At 49.3% G+C, this 13,986-nt stretch overlaps 4 protein-coding genes across 4 annotated transcripts; 1 reads left to right on the top strand and 3 right to left on the bottom strand.

Annotated features, from left to right (window-relative positions):
• Nucleotides 1–658: 658 nt before the first annotated feature.
• Nucleotides 659–1,806, bottom strand: LACBIDRAFT_294438 (uncharacterized protein; the record flags this gene model as incomplete). Its single annotated transcript, XM_001881168.1, has 3 exons — nucleotides 659–1,006; nucleotides 1,101–1,515; nucleotides 1,750–1,806. The coding sequence occupies 3 exons, from the start codon at nucleotides 1,804–1,806 to the stop codon at nucleotides 786–788; spliced, it is 693 nt and encodes a 230-aa protein (XP_001881203.1). The 3' UTR covers nucleotides 659–785.
• Nucleotides 1,807–5,810: 4,004 nt separating this feature from the next.
• LACBIDRAFT_250191 (uncharacterized protein) lies at nucleotides 5,811–9,237 on the top strand (the record flags this gene model as incomplete). Its single annotated transcript, XM_001881352.1, has 12 exons — nucleotides 5,811–5,903; nucleotides 5,964–6,060; nucleotides 6,112–6,418; nucleotides 6,470–6,761; nucleotides 6,816–7,310; nucleotides 7,364–7,509; nucleotides 7,568–7,868; nucleotides 7,908–7,991; nucleotides 8,046–8,165; nucleotides 8,221–8,637; nucleotides 8,760–8,909; nucleotides 8,965–9,237. 12 exons carry the CDS (start codon nucleotides 5,811–5,813, stop codon nucleotides 9,235–9,237), a joined length of 2,775 nt encoding a protein of 924 aa, XP_001881387.1.
• Nucleotides 9,238–9,386: 149 nt separating this feature from the next.
• LACBIDRAFT_250154 (uncharacterized protein) lies at nucleotides 9,387–10,918 on the bottom strand (the record flags this gene model as incomplete). The annotated part of the gene is made up of 3 exons (XM_001881167.1): nucleotides 9,387–10,013; nucleotides 10,041–10,438; nucleotides 10,498–10,918. The coding sequence occupies 3 exons, from the start codon at nucleotides 10,916–10,918 to the stop codon at nucleotides 9,387–9,389; spliced, it is 1,446 nt and encodes a 481-aa protein (XP_001881202.1).
• Nucleotides 10,919–11,206: 288 nt separating this feature from the next.
• On the bottom strand, nucleotides 11,207–13,779 carry LACBIDRAFT_297872 (vacuolar sorting-associated protein Vps27; the record flags this gene model as incomplete). Its single annotated transcript, XM_001881166.1, has 6 exons — nucleotides 11,207–12,195; nucleotides 12,252–12,847; nucleotides 12,897–13,167; nucleotides 13,225–13,444; nucleotides 13,500–13,666; nucleotides 13,725–13,779. 6 exons carry the CDS (start codon nucleotides 13,777–13,779, stop codon nucleotides 11,207–11,209), a joined length of 2,298 nt encoding a protein of 765 aa, XP_001881201.1.
• Between the last annotated feature and the right edge of the window lie 207 nt (nucleotides 13,780–13,986).

Below are 13,986 nucleotides of genomic sequence, written 5' to 3'. Positions count from 1 at the left end.
CCTGGAACGATAGCGTTAGCGAACCAAAAGAAGGTTTTTTAGAAAATGAACGACTTACCTATCTACTCCACCCCAAGCTGCATCGCCCTGTACAAAAAGTAAGTACCCCATATATTACGAAATCCAACCTGTGTTCTTTTTTCTTGGTTTTTTTTTTTAGAGGAGCCCCGGACGGCCCAAAACTCCTTGTTGGATTCGGGGACTGAACCGATTTTTTTCTCACCAAGGCGTTGAAGAAAGATTAATTTGATATTGACAGTGAGCGGATATACGGGGGGCTTGAAGCGAGGTCGTCGGCGAGGTAAAGTCTACGGCGAGATAGCGAAAAGGTCCAAGGTGATTTGCGATACAGTGAGCGGCGATTCCAAAGTCGTAGCCAAAGGTTCCCGGGTGATGATGGGAGTTTCAATACGGTTCAAGGCGACGTCGATGTCGAAGTGGATATTTTAAAACAGATAGGATAGATAAGAGGTACACAGCGGGCCAAAAAGCGCACGCCGAGGAGAAGGCACACGGCGTGGGGTGGATACATGGCGACTCGGCTAGATGAAAGGGCCGAGGTCTGCCTAGTCCGGTGGCGTTGCGCGATGCATCATGCCAGTGACGAAACAGAGAATAAAGTGCATCCAATAACCAAGAAGCCAGCTGCTCGCCAGGGTTTTTTTTTTCTTTCACAATCATCTTGCTGGAGCGTCATCGTTCGGTGTTGAGGAGAAGGAGATCCGTCCATTCATGTTGATTCAAAATCGCTTTGATCACGCGAGATTGAAGATAGAGAATGAGGTTTATGTGGGCCCTGGGTCGTGGTAAGGAAAAGGAAGCGATCTGGCCGAGTTGGGGGCAATTTGTAGAGAACGGGTTGTGTGGCGTGACGGTTTCGGGGACTGCAAAAATGTCTGCCCGCCGTAAGAGACGTCGACAGTGAGTAGACAGATCGCTGAAGTCGAAGCGAAGAATAGGCGTTGTTGATGGGCGGGTAATGAGGCGGCGAAGTTGACAAGACGGCCTAGGTGTCGACAGTGAGTACATAGCAAGTCAAGGCGGGAAAGTTGTAAGAGGCGGCGATGAAGAGTACTTGGCAGAGCTCAAAGAAAAATGACAATGGCGAGATGAAATCTTCTTGACGAGATGAAAAGTCCATGGAGACAGAGCAAGACAGTCCAGGGCGATGACAGGTGCGGCGAAGGAAAGGCTCTCTTGACGGGATGAGAGGTCCAGCGTAATACACAGCGAGCTGAAGAAACACCTAGAGCACGGCGAGTTGGAAAATCGAAGGTGAGGCGTTGGTGAGGCCACTGCGGCTTTGCACGAGACTAGTAAGACCATGGAGGAGATGTGTAGACCGGTAGAGCCAGAGTCAGCCGCCAGTAGAGAGCCCCCTATAGCCTTGAGCCAGCTGTGGGGTCGTCGTTTGTCGTTGAAGAGGACAAGAACCAACATCGGCATAACAATGGCATCAGTGGGCGAAAGAGATATAGGTATCAAGTTGACAGGGTAGATTTGTGAAGGGCCCGACTAAAGGCGGCAGAAAAAATCTGTGTGGGGAGGTTGTGGTACGGAGAAAAGAGCGATTGGGGGGAGGTGAGGGGCATTTTGTAGAGGACGGCTGGTTGTGTGGTGGTGCTTGTCAGCCCTGCAAGATCCAAAAATAAACCGGAACAGCATGTTTGTAACACGTGACCGCGATCTCGCACATTGACAGCCAGCCAAGCAAAACAGCAGAGGTTATGTTTGTCAAGAAGTACTTACTAGTACTTTCGACCTTTGATTATCCACGCGACGGGATGCAACATCCGAACTGATCATAAATTGCGAGTATCATAACCCGTTTCCCAAGCAAATACTTTGAGACCAACTTGCTAGATTACCATTCAGCTAGTATATTAACTACGTGTAACTTCGAAGATGCTATCCCTGAATTGGGGGAGATCATGCTCCAGCGCGGCGCGCCATCCAAACTCTAGAGCGTCACGCATCACGACCGACAGCTAGATCAGTTCATGAATAAAGCAAAAAAGGATTTAACGTGCTTTTGGTCGACTCGCGCTTTAAAAAAGCGCGAGTCTAAGCCCGGGGCCCACGACAAGGGAGCACGAGGAAAGCGACGGAAAATTTCCGCGCCCACCGCCCCCGGGAAAAAAGAACTCACCTCGATGCCCAACGCCCTCTGTTGGCAAACTTTTGTCGTAATCTTCAACCTCCCTCGTCGAAAAAGAAAATCTTGCGTTTGTGTATAAATCGCGCTGTTGTGTTGTGTTGCTCGCGAGATTGTCGGATACAAAATGGGTTTTGGTAGTCGTCGCGCGTTTGAATCGTCGATTTAGTGATTACCTTTTGCTGTTCTGAATAATAGATAATATCAGAAAAAAGGATTCGAGAAAAAGTCGGGAGAGAACGTACAACGTATACTCATCACCCCCCAGGCCAAATTATTAATTCTGGAACAATGGCGTTAGCCAACCGAAAGAAAGATCTAAAAAAAATGAACGACTTACCTATCTACTCCTCCCAACCTGAATCGCCCTGTACAAAAAGTAAATACCCCATAGATCACGAAATCCAACTCATCTGTTTTTTTTTTAATAGAGAGGAGCCCCGGACGGCCCCAAACTCTCTTATCAAGCCGAAGCTCGACGAGATTTGTTGACGAACAAATACCTCAGGACTTTCACCCTGGCCGGCATCCCTACCGGACTTGCCTTGCGAACCCGGCTGGATTCGGGGACTGAACCGTTTTTTTTAAACCAAGACTTTGAAGAAACATTAATTTGATATTGACAGTGAGCGCATAGCGGGGGGCTTGAAGTGGTTACTTGAGCGGAATGAAGGAGCAACGAGATTGAGAAATGAGGTCCAAGGCGAGATCGAGTCCAAGAAGAGATAGCGAAGAGGCCCAAGGCGATTTGCGGTACAGTGAGTGGCGATTCCGAAGTCCGAGTAGCCAAAGGTTCCAGTCTTGATGATGAGAGTTTCAATACGGTTCAAGGCGATGTCGATGCCGGAGTGGGGGTTCCTAAAAGCAGATAGGGTGAGATAAAAGGTACACGGCGGGCCAAAAAGCACACGCCGAGGAGAAGCCACATTGCTTGGGGAGGATAGTACACGGCGAGATGAAGATGTCAAGCAAGGGACGCCTAGTCCGGTGGCATTGCGCGATGCTGGTGACGGAACGGAGAACAAAATGAATTCAATAACCAAGGATCCGGCTGCTCACCAAAAGGTTTTTTATCACAATCATCTTGCTGGAGCGTCGCCGTTGGGTGTCGAGGAGAGGGAGAAACAACATTGGCGCAGGTCAACAATGATCAAAGCGATATTTAAGTAAACATGGAGAGATGTAGGACGGCGAGATTAGAAATAGGGGATGAGGTTTATGTGGGGTGGTTATGGTAAGGAAGAGGAAGCGGTCTGGGCGGGTGGGGGCATTTTGTAGAGAACGGGTTGTGTGGCGTTGCTTGTCAATCTAAAGTTAACAGCATCTCACGTGACCGTGATTATCGTGATCGCGACGTGCTACTTACAGTGGTTATAAAGAGAATTTGGTTGTTATTTTGACATAACTTTGGATTGTGCAAAGACGCTCTCGATTCCAAACTTAAAGTCACGCTAGATCAGCAACTATCAGCTAATCTACTCGCAAATGCAGGGTGCCATTGCTCCTACTATTGGTCCCGAAAGCCTTCCGCACTACGAATCGTCACAGCATTTTATTTATTTAGTAGAAAAGTGTACGTAACAAGACCTTTCATTTAGGATATGTTCCAAATCTTATCACAGCAAAAGTTACCGATGAATGTGCTGGGCTTAGATTTTCAGGCAGCTGAGCACCGGAAACAAATAGGAGAAAATTTAAGTTATCAATTATCCCTCTGCTCTCCCTAGCCTAATACAAAAACTAGTGTTTTTCAAAGTCGAAAGGCTAGATTAACTGGCCGCCGCGCGGCTAAAACTCCTCCCTCGTGGTCGTGAAAATGCGATGCAATAAACAAATAATGATGTGGTCATGGTGCTTGTGTATTCATGATGGGTATGATCTGTGATAGTGGAGGAGAATAAGTTTATGTTCGCTTGAAGTCAGTTGAAATTTGTTGTAACTCACATGTACAGATGTGCAAGAGTCCTATGCGGTAAAGTCGCGTCATTCGTCTCATGCGATGACGCAGTAGGCGTTGTTTCCACTGCCACCCGACTCTTCGCTGGTGGGGATCGAGTCGCCCTGTGTCTGCTCGTTGGTGAAGACAGTGTCAACGTTGAAGAAGAGTGTGAAGGCGTCCATGTTATCTCGGGAGGGTGAAAGAGATGTAAAGGTTGGGTTGCAAGGAAAGAACGGTGGTTGCAATGAGCCTGGGGAAATGTTGTGAAGACTTGCTGATTTTATACTTGAAAATGAGAGGAAAGCTTTGCTGAGCGCGTGAACTATGCTGACTTCCTATTGTTTGGATTTGATAGGCGAGAAGATGACCCGGCGTTTCCGCAATTGTCGCTGCCCCGAAGCGCACGCCGCGCGATTGAAAACAATAAGGGAGTGGCGGATGCCTAATGTAACGGCTCACTGTGCCTTGCCCCTTTTGCTTGGATCGGGACCGCCAGGTAGAGTTGAACAAAAGAAGCCTAAGTATGCATCTTCTAATCCGTCATCCCGTGTGGGAAGGTATGTTGTAGTCACCAGTCGAGAGTTATTGAGACACAGCCAATTGTTAAGATCCTTTGCGCTTCTTGTAGCCCTGCAGGACGATAAAACGAATCACTTCAGAAATATGGGGGTGTTTAAAATGAATCCATTGCCTTGAAGTTGGAACAGATAGATAGATCCGTACAGGAGACAAATGAACGAATGGAAGGGTTGTCCTCACGAGTGCGAGTGCTAAATCCATAAAGATTGCGGCGTCTAAGAACAAATCCGCGACGTTGAAGTCGAGAAGGTTAGATCCGTAAAGTAGAAATTATCCTCAGAAATGGAGTCGATTCGCCGGTGGAGAATATGGGTGAAAACGTGCTGCCTCGCAGTAGGAAAGAGGAAGTAAGAATACACCGGAAGGGGCGATGCAGGAAACGTCTCAAATCGTCAACCGTTGCCTGCCCGAGACGAGACAAAAGAGTATGTCAGGAGCTTTCTCGAACAGCAGCGATAAAAAATTGAGGGCCACATCGAAAATCCGACATACGTTAGGAAATGAGACGATGATGTGCAAACGTAAAGGCCTCATGAAAATCATGTGCCGTGGCTCCTGGAGCCTTCGGGTGAGTGTATGAATTTAAAGTCGGAGAAAGACGCTGGTACTCGCAGCCATCTTCCATGACTCTTCGCTTCAGACATTGGAGAGGTGCCGAGTGACCCGATGGGAATGCTTCCTCGGAGCTCGGTCGCAATGCTCGAGGTCAATGATGATGATGGGAATGTCTGCCTACAAACGGTGTATCTACTCCGAAGCCCTTGCCAAACACAACCAAACATGCATCCCACAGTGTTGGAGTTTCGAGGCCCGACACTCCAACGTACAGTCAAACTATATCTTCACGAAGAGCGTGTGAGTGCAGCAGGACGACTTCGGGGAAAAGATACGAAAACGCTCCACATTTGGGTCCATTGTCCATCGGCTTCAATTTTGTCTGTGTCAAAGTCGGATGAGGCTCAAGAGGGTTGCTGACCAATTGTATGACAGCCAAACCGCAGCCAAACAGGGCTCGTCTCCGCCACCCGCCGCCAGCAATATCGTCACCGTCCCTCTCTTTTCTTTCAACATCTAGGTCCCTGGCTACTGTCTTGACGGCGGTCGCTTGTTTCTGCAACATCAGCGTCAACTGCAATTATGGCGGCGCACCCAGTTGTGGAGGAGGGGAAGCTGCTTAGTGAGGCCCTGAATACCGTCAAAATTCAGGTTCAGCAGATGAAGCGGCATTTGGTCAGTCTGCAGCTGGCGGATGCTTTGAAATTACGCTTAGAATGGTGTTTCAAATTACAGGAACTAGACCAACTCATGGATGCTTTGAAGAGCGCAAGTACGATGCTCGCGGAACTGCGGACATCGTCGCTGTCACCAAAGCAATACTATGAGCTATGTAAGCGTACTGGGCTGATTATGAGGTTTACGGAGCTCACGATATGGTCAGATATGGCGGTATTTGACGCACTCCGACACCTCTCCAACTACTTGTACGAAGCCCACACGCAGTCCAGACACCATTTAGCCGACCTTTATGAATTGGTTCAATACGCTGGCAACATCATCCCAAGGCTATATCTCATGATCACCGTTGGCTCCGTGTACATGTCTATTCCGGAGGCACCTGTCAAAGAGATAATGAAGGATATGATGGAAATGTCAAGAGGGGTTCTGCATCCGATACGCGGGCTCTTCCTTCGACACTATCTCAGTGGGCAAACGAGAGACCATTTACCTGTTGGACTTGACTCTGGGTGCGTTTGATGTTCCATGTTGCCGGTTATGATCTTACATGTTCGTGGCAGGCCCTCTGGCAACCTCCAAGATTCGATAAGCTTCGTTCTCACCAATTTCATTGAGATGAACAAGCTCTGGGTGCGGCTGCAACATCAAGGTCACTCACGCGACCGCGAGAAGCGTGAGATGGAGCGACGCGAACTACGAATCCTCGTTGGCACCAACCTCGTCCGACTTAGTCAACTTGACGGTGTCGACCTGGACATGTACCAGAAGACGATATTGCCCAGCATTCTCGAGCAGGTTGTCAATTGCAAAGATGTGATAGCTCAAGAGTACTTGATGGAGGTCGTCATTCAGGTGCGTGACATCCTACTGGAGGACTTAGGGGCAAGCACTTACCGCCCTCCCTAGGTCTTTACAGACGAGTTCCATTTGCATACCCTTGGCCCCTTCCTATCAGCGACCGCCCAGCTTCATCCAAAGGTTAACATTAAGCAGATCGTCATCGCCCTTATTGATCGACTTGCCTCGTATGCGGCACGCGAGGCTGAGAGTGAGGACCCCGAGGAGACAAAACGTCAAGAAGAAGCTGCTGCTCGACGCCTTGCAGAAAAGGTGAAGCTGCAGAAGGAGAGGGCCCGAGAAAATGCGTATCGAGCCGCCTCACCCACTTCGGCTGGGCCAGACGCGAACGCCTGGGGCGTACCAACATCTCCCACAACAACAACTACCTTTTCAGAGTCCGAGAAGTCACCTGTCTTGCCGACCTCTCCTAGCTCAACCATTGATGAGAAATTGGGGAAAGGAAAGGATAAGGAGGGCTCACCTGTGCGCAAGTTCCGAGGTGTACCTGAGGACGTGCAACTGTTTGAGGTCTTCTGGAAGCAAGTTGTTGAGCTCATCAAGGTTTGTGCTTTCTTTATAATTTGTCATTCTCTGACGATGCTGAAAACGCCCAGGCTCGACCCGACCTTTCAATACAAGATATCACTGCTTTGCTTGTCTCTCTGACAAACCTTTCCCTGAGCTGTTATCCTGACAGACTTGAATATGTAGATCAAGTCCTTGGATTTGCTGCCGACAAAATAAAGGAGTTTAGTGAAAGGTTCATCCCTTCTCGACATTTTATAGTTGTTATGATATCTGACAAACTCAATTTATAGCCCTGATTTGCACGCGCAACAAACGACCACCAACCTTTCCGCCCTTCTGGTTGCCCCAATCAACTCTTATCAATCAGTGCTCACATTACTTGCCATTCCCAATTACGGCCCCCTACTGACGAAACAACTCTTCTTGACGCGTCGCTCTATCGCTCATTCCGTTGTCTCCTCTGTGCTCAAGAACGAGACAATTGTAGAGTCACCAGAGGACGTTGATGGGGTTCTTGAACTGTGTCATGTCCTTATCAAGGATCAGTCGGATTCAGGTGCTGCATTAGCACCGAACGGTTCACAAACGAACGTGCGAGATGGAAGGAGGCCGGGGCCATACTTTATAGAGAGGGAGGAGATGGCGGAAGAGCAAGGGTGGGTGGCGAGAATGGTGCATTTGTTCCGTGCTGAGTCACTGGATGTACAATTCGAGGTGAGTCTGGGTTTTTCTCAAACCGTTGCACATTGCTGATTGCATGTGGCGTAGCTCTTACAAGTTGCGCGTCGACACTTTGACATGGGAGGAGAAAGGATGCGCTTTACGTTCCCTGCTCTCATTACATCCTCTATCAAACTATGTCGCCGGTACAAAAACCGGCAACATGTGGTTTGTACTCGCCTTGTATTTGATACGCCGTCAACTTATTTAATTGGTATTTCAGGAGGACGAATGGGAGACGAAAGTAGCCGCGATCCTCAAATTCGTACGGCAGGTTACCGCCATCCTCGCAACACAGGTCGAGGCGCCAACGATTGCACTGCGATTGTTCCTCCTCTCTGCGCAGATCGCTGACGAGTGTGGGTTCGAGGACCTATCATACGATTTCTATGTGCAGGCTTTCAGTGTGTACGAGGAGAGCATATCAGAATCGCGCGCTCAATTACAAGCGATTACACTTATCATTGGCACACTCTCTGGCGCCAAGGTCTTTGGTATGGACAATTATGATACCCTGATCACCAAGGCTGCGCTGCATGGGGCAAGGTTGCTGAAGAAGAGCCATCAAGCTACGGCGGTGGGCTTGGCGAGTCATCTTTGGTGGCAAGAGGCGCCTCCACCTGCTGAGGGCGAGGTTGAGGTTCGAGGGAAGCCTGCTGTCGTTGACAAGTCTTCGTCAAAGGAAGAGGCGGAGGGCGCTGTCAAGGCGGTATGTGCTCCTTAAGCCTTTTGCACGAGATCGATCCTGATTCTTGTTTGTAGTACCCTCATCAAGACAGCAAGCGCGTTCTCGAGTGCCTTCAGAAGTCCTTGCGCATCGCCAACTCGGCGATTGAGGAAATCGTCACTGTACAGCTCTATTGTGATGCTCTCGATCACTATCTGTATTACCTTGACCGGGGAGCCCCAGATGTTAGTCACGCGCCTGCTCATATACCTGGCCTTGAAGCTGACGTTTCCTGTCTAGCTTGCTCCCAAGTATGTGAATAGCTTGGTTGAGCTAATCACATCGAGTATAGACAACATCTCATCGCCAGACGTCCACCCTACCCAACGAGCACCTCCAGGTCTCATTGAAGGTGTCCAGACACCTGAAATGATCACGAGACATTTTAGGAATACGCTTGGGTACATCAACAGGAGGAAAAATGCTGCGGCTGATGGCACTGGTGCTGTGGACTCGAGGTGGGACGATGTGGATGTTGTTGGCGCCCTTTTGAAGATGGGCATTGGACGATGATTATTTTTTTCCTTAATGACGCTTTGGAAGAGGTTGCTTAATGTTGTGATGTATAGTGTACATGATTTGTCACCCCCCCTTTTGTCCTTCGCCTTCTGAATATCCAGTGGAACCTTTTTTCTCGGTCACATATATTTGTGTTGAGGGAGCTATCCCGTTTTCGCCTTGAGTTCCCTCCAGAGTGTTAAATACATTATTCCCCCGATGCCCACCACAGCTATCTGCACACCGATGTAATTCATCATCCCTATTTTGACGCCAGCACCACCGAGGATAGCACCAGTGACGCGACCGAGATAGTTACTGTATTGTATAGCCAAACTTACCCTTCCATTCCAGTTGTCTGGCAACTGTTTGGAGAGTAAACTAAGTGTACAAGTACTTGCAAGGTTGAAACCAAGAGCGACGAGGACCCAACAGACGTAGAACGATCCGAATGTGATGTTATCAGTTCGAAGAAGGACGAGTGTGAGAAGAAGTCCTGCGAGCCCGAGAGAAGTACCTGTGGCTAGCGTGGTGCGGTCCTGGAATCGGCGGGCGTACCGAACGTTGAGAAGGAGGAACGGGAAGGACGCTAACCCTCCCAGAGCGATGAAGTTTCCCGCGCGGAAGGGGGAGTAACCGAGTGCGGATGCGGTGAACACGGGAATGTTGGATTCCCAACTGGCGAGGATGAGGAAACAGGTCATTGCGTAGTAGCACATGCAGATTATGACGCCCCATTGACGTGCGGAAAGGCTTATGGTAGATTCTGCTGGGTCAGACTCTAATGTGGACTGGACTCGAGGTCCGAGTTGGATGACTTCTTGTTGCGTTTGGACGTCTTCGAAGAGCACGTTGCTGATGACCCAAAAGACGGCCCATGTGGTTGCCATCACCCACCCGGGGCTAGTGAACCCATTGAAAATGGAATTGGAGAACCCTACTTTGAACAAGAGACCACCGAGGAAGGGGCCTGTTGAAAAGCCGAAGCATTGACCGATGACGAGCCAGGAGGCAAGGGTTGTGCGTTGGCGAACGCCAACTATGCGTGGGTCGCTACAGTACCGCTTTGTGTACATGAAGGAGGTGAAACCGAACCCGGTGACGATTCGCCCCAGGAGGATCAGGTAAAGCCAGTTAGAGTAGTAATCCATGGCGTGTAAGATATTTCCAAGGAGCATGGCTGCGTATGCGAATTGGAAGGGCCTTTTGTAACGACCTAAGTGATTGTGTATGGATCAATAGTGGGTAATTATAAATTTATGGATGGGCTTCCACCTTTATCAAGCCTTGTCATGAAAATCAAGGCGATACCGGAGAATACGGTTGGGATACCAATGATAAGGCCAGAAAAGACGGCGGATCCCCCGAGATGTTCTGCATATGCACTGGCAGAGGAAACGATTATAAAAAATGAGAACTGTGTTACAATTGGAATGAGTGTTCGAGTCGACTTGGAAATGAGGAAACTCGCCTGGAAGAGGGCATTTCCCCCGATTGCGACAAAGAGGGACCTATAAGAAGGGAGTTTGAGCTCGGATTCAATGAATTGTTCCTCTTCTGCGTTTTCTACATGTCCATTATGCCCTCGGCGTGACGAAAAGATGCTAGGAATTGTAAGATGCGAGAACGGCTCTCTGCGGACACTAGGATGTGCATAGTCGACCACTGTAGACTTAATGACAGTTGAAGGCGCCATTGCATTCTAACGACCCAGCAATAGGAAGCATCTTTTATGTTATGGAGGATTCGACGACAGAGTCGGAGATGATGCAAGTTTAGGTCACATGAATCATATACTCTCTGATGCCTACCAACGATCCAGCAGTAGTACAGAAGCCATTGTTTATGACTTGAGGAAGAACTCAATAATCCCGCAGAGACGATGGCAGGTATTGCGCCGCAAGAACACTCCGCAATGCCAATTAGTTACATAGGGTAAGTAAGCTCCAAAAACCAAATCTATCATACATGCTGCGAATCAAGCCTACAAATCAATCAACAGTGCCTCTTTTCTTTCCTCCTTATACTCAATCCCTGACGGTGCTGCTAACGTTGCACCAAACATGGGGAACGCCTGTGGTGCTAGGGTTGGAGCAACGGGAAACTGAGGTAGTGCTGCTGGGGCAGGTGGGGGAGACATAGCTTGCTGATATGGTTGTTGCTGATGTTGGTACTGTAATTGGCGTTGAGGAACATGTTGCTGCTGCTGCTGTTGCGGTCGTGCATGAATAGTAGGTTGTTGAGCAGCGACGGTGTTGCTCCTTGCTAATTGGGGTTGAGCTGTGGATTGTGCGTATGTAATAGTGTTATGCCTGGCTATTGACTGTGAGGGGTGGGTTTGGAGTGGTGCGGCTTGGGGATGGGAATCGATAATCTGCTGGGGGGGTTGGGATAGAGCCGAAGGAGTGTTGTAGGTGACAGGTGGAAGAGTCTGACTTGTGCTCGGGGTGGGGGGAGTAGCAAAGTATGGCTGGTACTGTGACGGCTGCTGCTGTTGTGGTTGTTGTGGAGAATGTTGGAAGGAAGGGGGCGCTGAAGGCTGCTGTGAGGGAGGAGCGCTGGCGACAGGAGATTGGGTTTGTTGAGGAGGAGTATACCACGACGTGGATTGTGATTGTTGCTGCTGCTGCTGGGGCTGTTGCGGACGCCATTGAGGTTGTGATACCTCAAATCGCGGAGAGCTGACGTATTGAGCCTGCTGTGGTTGTTCTTGTGCCAGAGGTGGGGAATAGGCAGTCATCTGTGGCGAAAGTGGTTGTTGCGTTTCCGGTTGTTGATATCCTGAGGGGGGCTGTTGCAATTGAGCAGGAGTCCACTGATTGTAACCTGTATTATAGCTCGACACTGGTTGCTGATACTGAGAAGGAGGCGCAGCGGAAGAACGCCAACGAGGATGGGAAATCTGTTGAGTCAATATTTGGTCATACAGCTTAACTGCTTGCGATAGTTTGTCGTGCATGTCCGAAAGCATTTCTACACAAGACGTAGGCTTGAGCAATGTCTGAAATCGCAAATTTTAAGAAACTGACCTTCTTTCCGACCAGCATCATCCAGACTCAACGCCATCTTAGGCCTCAATCCATTTGCCTTATCGTACAACTCGTTCACCGCTGGATACCTGGAAATGTCTCTCCCGCCTTGCGCCTGAACCTGCTCTACAGTTTGGTTGAACGTGAGAATCGCGTCTTCCTCTAAAGGCTCTAGATCGTAACTTGGCACCTTGGGCAGTGCCGGCTGGTGCAGTCCAGGAGGGTATGATTGCGAATAGCCGGGGCCGGCGTACTCGTACGGAGCCTCTGTACGTGGTGTCTCTACAACGATGGGTGCACTGGGTTTGGGAGCATTAGCTTCGCGTAAGCTTGCTTCTATGGCAGCTTTGAGGTCCGGATCGTCATCTTCGTCCGAGAGAGCTTTCCTGTCGGGATAGGAGCTTCTGTCGATGATAGGGGGTTCTGAGGACTGCCATTTGGGCTGCGAGGGGGCGTATCCAGGGCGAGCGTTCCCGTTTGCGTTGACCTCTTGCAGAGAGAGCTGGATAGCCCTTTGAAGTTCAGCGTCGGCCAACTCCCGCGCACCACGGTGGCGGGTTCCGTGAAGACTTGTTGAGTGTCGATGACCTTTATCTCTGTGGATAACGGTTAGAGTACGTTTGCAGCTAAGAAGAAAGAACCTACACTTTCTCATGTTTCTTCGTGAGCTTTGCGTGGCAGCCATCACACACCCTAACATCTGTGGTAATACCGAAATGAGGCAAAGGCATTGACTTCGAGGAGCATTGCTGGTCAAAGACTTGACCACAGTTTCGGCAGTGATGCTTTCGGTTTGTGAATGTGAATGCCGTCCGACACCGTAGGCAGACTTCTGAGTCTATCCACTCGGGGGCGGTTTGAGTATCGACCATGGCAGAGTTGGCAACAGCTAGGTCCTTTGGAGGAAAATTGAATCCTGCAATATTGCGATGAGGTGTGGAGCAAAGATATTCCGACATTGATTGTTACTCACCTTCGTTGGTCAACATTTTGTATACCTGCCCCATGTAGCTCAATGTATGCTTTCCCTCGAATGCGAAACTCCAATTCTGAATGAGACGTAGGATAACATTTTTGACCTCGAGATTTAAGACTGGAACTTTGAGTATGGAGACGAGATTATCCACGAATTCCCGAGAGGCGACTTCAACTAGGAAGTGATCACCGCCATTCTTGATGCAGATATCCGTCAACTGGAATTGAGACCCTACATTAGCTCAAAATACAAAGTAGTATGATCGAACGTACCCCCAAAGCTAGAAGCTGAACGTTTGGGTTCTTGTGATTGAGTCGGCGTTTAAGAGCACGCATGGCATCCTTTGCTGGCACCGACTTTGAGCGGATTTGATCGCATATTTCGAGATTCAAAGCGATATCCTCTGCGCCTGCTGGCAAGAGCTCAGAGGTCGCCTTGTCTGAATGTGATCGGTATGAAATGTTTCTTTCTTGCCAGAGGAGCACGACATGACTTACCGACAGCATCGTCGAGCTGTGACGTTCCCCATATCCAAGCACCTATGCCTGACATTGCGCTAGACGGCGTTGAGAGGGTGAATTGGATGTAAGTAAGTAACTGCCAGGTTATTGCCTCTGTGCAAGAGGGCCCCAGCGGCTGTGCTCAGTATGACTAATTCCATGCTGACATCATCTTGTTCGGTTTCTAACAAACGCAAACATCGCCACAAACTTCGCAATGGCTTTACCACAATCGCTTGACTGTATGCTCATCTAAACG

The sequence above is a fragment of the Laccaria bicolor genome, genomic scaffold (assembly GCF_000143565.1).
Source record: "Laccaria bicolor S238N-H82 LACBIscaffold_12 genomic scaffold, whole genome shotgun sequence".
NCBI lineage: Eukaryota > Fungi > Basidiomycota > Agaricomycetes > Agaricales > Hydnangiaceae > Laccaria > Laccaria bicolor.
The sequence above is the reverse complement of the archived record's forward strand: the minus strand, read 5'-3'. Positions and strand labels throughout refer to the sequence as shown.